Source organism: Bison bison, unplaced genomic scaffold (assembly GCF_000754665.1).
Source record: "Bison bison bison isolate TAMUID 2011002044 unplaced genomic scaffold, Bison_UMD1.0 scf7180017864186, whole genome shotgun sequence".
Classification (NCBI taxonomy): domain Eukaryota; kingdom Metazoa; phylum Chordata; class Mammalia; order Artiodactyla; family Bovidae; genus Bison; species Bison bison.
In genome coordinates this window covers 267,024-269,226 of record NW_011494758.1, presented here as the reverse complement: position 1 = coordinate 269,226, position 2,203 = coordinate 267,024, and the positions used below count along the sequence as shown (strand labels likewise).

The 2,203-nt window shown below is 42.7% G+C and overlaps 1 protein-coding gene across 2 annotated transcripts in view; it reads left to right on the top strand.

Moving 5' to 3' along the window:
• Positions 1-270: 270 nt before the first annotated feature.
• The window catches only part of CD5L (CD5 molecule-like), an 18,081-nt gene continuing 16,148 nt past the window's right edge, over positions 271-2,203 (top strand). Inside the window, exon 1 of one of the 2 annotated variants that reach the window (XM_010843761.1) lies at positions 271-473. In XM_010843761.1, the coding sequence (XP_010842063.1) occupies positions 446-473 (28 nt within the window). In that variant the 5' untranslated portion in view covers positions 271-445. The remainder of the gene's footprint in view (positions 474-2,203) is intronic. The other variant, XM_010843760.1, reaches the window with a different exon arrangement.

Here is a 2,203-nt window from a genome sequence, read left to right as displayed (position 1 = left end):
TTATTAATCCCCACAAACCATACATGAGGATCAAGCATTGCTTGATCTTCTAATGTGAAATGGCCCTTATTCTTGGTACTTGCCTTTCCTTATGGGAGTTGTTTTCCTTGTTTACATAGTGAGGGGACTAAAGCAGAGCTCGATGGAGCTGGGATTACAGCAGAACCAAAGCGTAGCAGCTTTGGATTTTTGTTTGTTTTCTTCATCTTTCTGCCAATTCCAGCCACCTCCCTTCCTCTGGGGCATGCTGAATTCAGCAAGTCCAGCTCTATCAGTCCTGACCTCTGAGCCCATTGGTTTCTAGTCATCTGATAAAGCCTCTGCTGCAGACAAGACTTGCCTCCTTCCCTCCTCACAGCACACTTGCAACCAAAGCTGCATATTCCTGTTGTGGGGCCTCCTTCCAGCCTTCTATTTCAGTTCACTATCTTCAGCCATCTGGGACATGGCTCTGTTTTTCTTCTTGATCTTTGGTGAGTATTTCTGCTCCTTTGGGTCCAGGCTTCAGAGTACTATGGAACTGCCCATCTGGTACAGATCTAGGTATCTTTCAGGGAAAGGCTCCTCCCTACACTCCTCCTTTCTCTATATCTGGTAATTATTCTAAATCCCCAAAGCCACTTAATCTATGCTGTTGCTACTGCTAAGTTGCTTCAGTCGTGTCCGACTCTGTGCAACCCCAGAGACGGCAGCCCACCAGGCTCCCCCATCCCTGGGATTCTCCAGGCAAGAACACTGGAGTGGGTTGCCATTGCCTTCTCCAATGCATGAAAGTGAAAAGTAAAAGTGAAGTCTCTCAGTCGTGTCCGACTCCTAGTGACCCCATGGACTGCAGCCCACCAGGCTCCTCCGTCCATGGGATTTGCCAGGCAAGAGTACTGGAGTGGGGTGCCATTGCCTTCTTGGAATCTATACTCAATTTATAATCCATCTTGATTACTAGAAAACTTTATATTTCCCTATATTCACACTATTTATTCAGTAATAGTTTATACTATTGCTTTTTCACACAAATTTTCCTAAATGCACTATTTATAAAAAGACAAATAAATGGACCATGGGTAATAGCAAGAAAAGGAAGTAGAACTGCAGGACAAACACCGTTCATCGATCATATTGATTCCTCTCAAATGTATTTCATGTGTTTCCCTAGTTTTTCCCAGTTTCTTGTTGCTCAGATTAATTTAGAGTATTTTGGGATTTTGGAATCAAAGAGATCTGGATTTCAGTTTTTGCTCTTTGATTTCTTAGCTGTCTGAATTTTAAAGTTATCATAGCCCTCAGAAATCTCATTTTCATCTATGAAGTAATGTTATGTTCCTCAGAGGTTTGTTAGGAGCCTTTCCACAAGATAAAAGAGCCTGCTAGGTCCCTTCCCTAATCAGTCACATCCATTTTAATTTTCCTGATGATCCAGTATATCACTGAAACCTACCGGCCTCTCAGTTGGGCATTTGTGTGTTCTATGCACAGTGCTGGTCACAGTCCTAAATGCCCATACACCCCTTATGTTACCTAGCAGATAGTCCCCCACCTCCTGTTGTGAAGTTACTATTGAATCTCTTAGGCTTATCTTCAGTTGCACCTCCTTCATGAAGTCTTTCTGATCTGTGATACTCATGGTGATCAACCCCACTACAGAGTTCTCAAGTCACCTCTGGGCTTGGTCACTTTCACACCTATCAGGCTCCTCACATTCAGTTTCCTTTGCATATATACATGCTTTCTGTTCTTTATTAGACTTGTAGAGTGCTATGCATGATATAACCTTGAGTTTTAGGCATTTGCAGACAAAGTCTTTTTGAATCATGTTGTTATCAACCAATTATTTTTTTTTCTTTTTTTTGTTTTAATTTTATTTTATTTTTAAACTTTACAATATTGTATTAGTTTTGCCAAATATCGAAATGAATCCGCCACAGGTATACCCGCATTCCCCATCCTGAACCCTCCACCCTCCTCCCTCCCCTCCCCTCCCTCTGGGTCGTCCCAGTGCACCAGCCCCAAGCATCCAGTACCGTGCATCGAACCTGGACTGGCGACTCGTTTCATACATGATATTATACATGTTTCAATGCTATTCTCCCAAATCTCCCCACCCTCTCCCTCTCCCACAGAGTCCATAAGACTGATCTGTACATTGGTGTCTCTTTTGCTGTCTTGTACATAGGGTTATTGTTACCATCTTTCTAACTTCCATAAG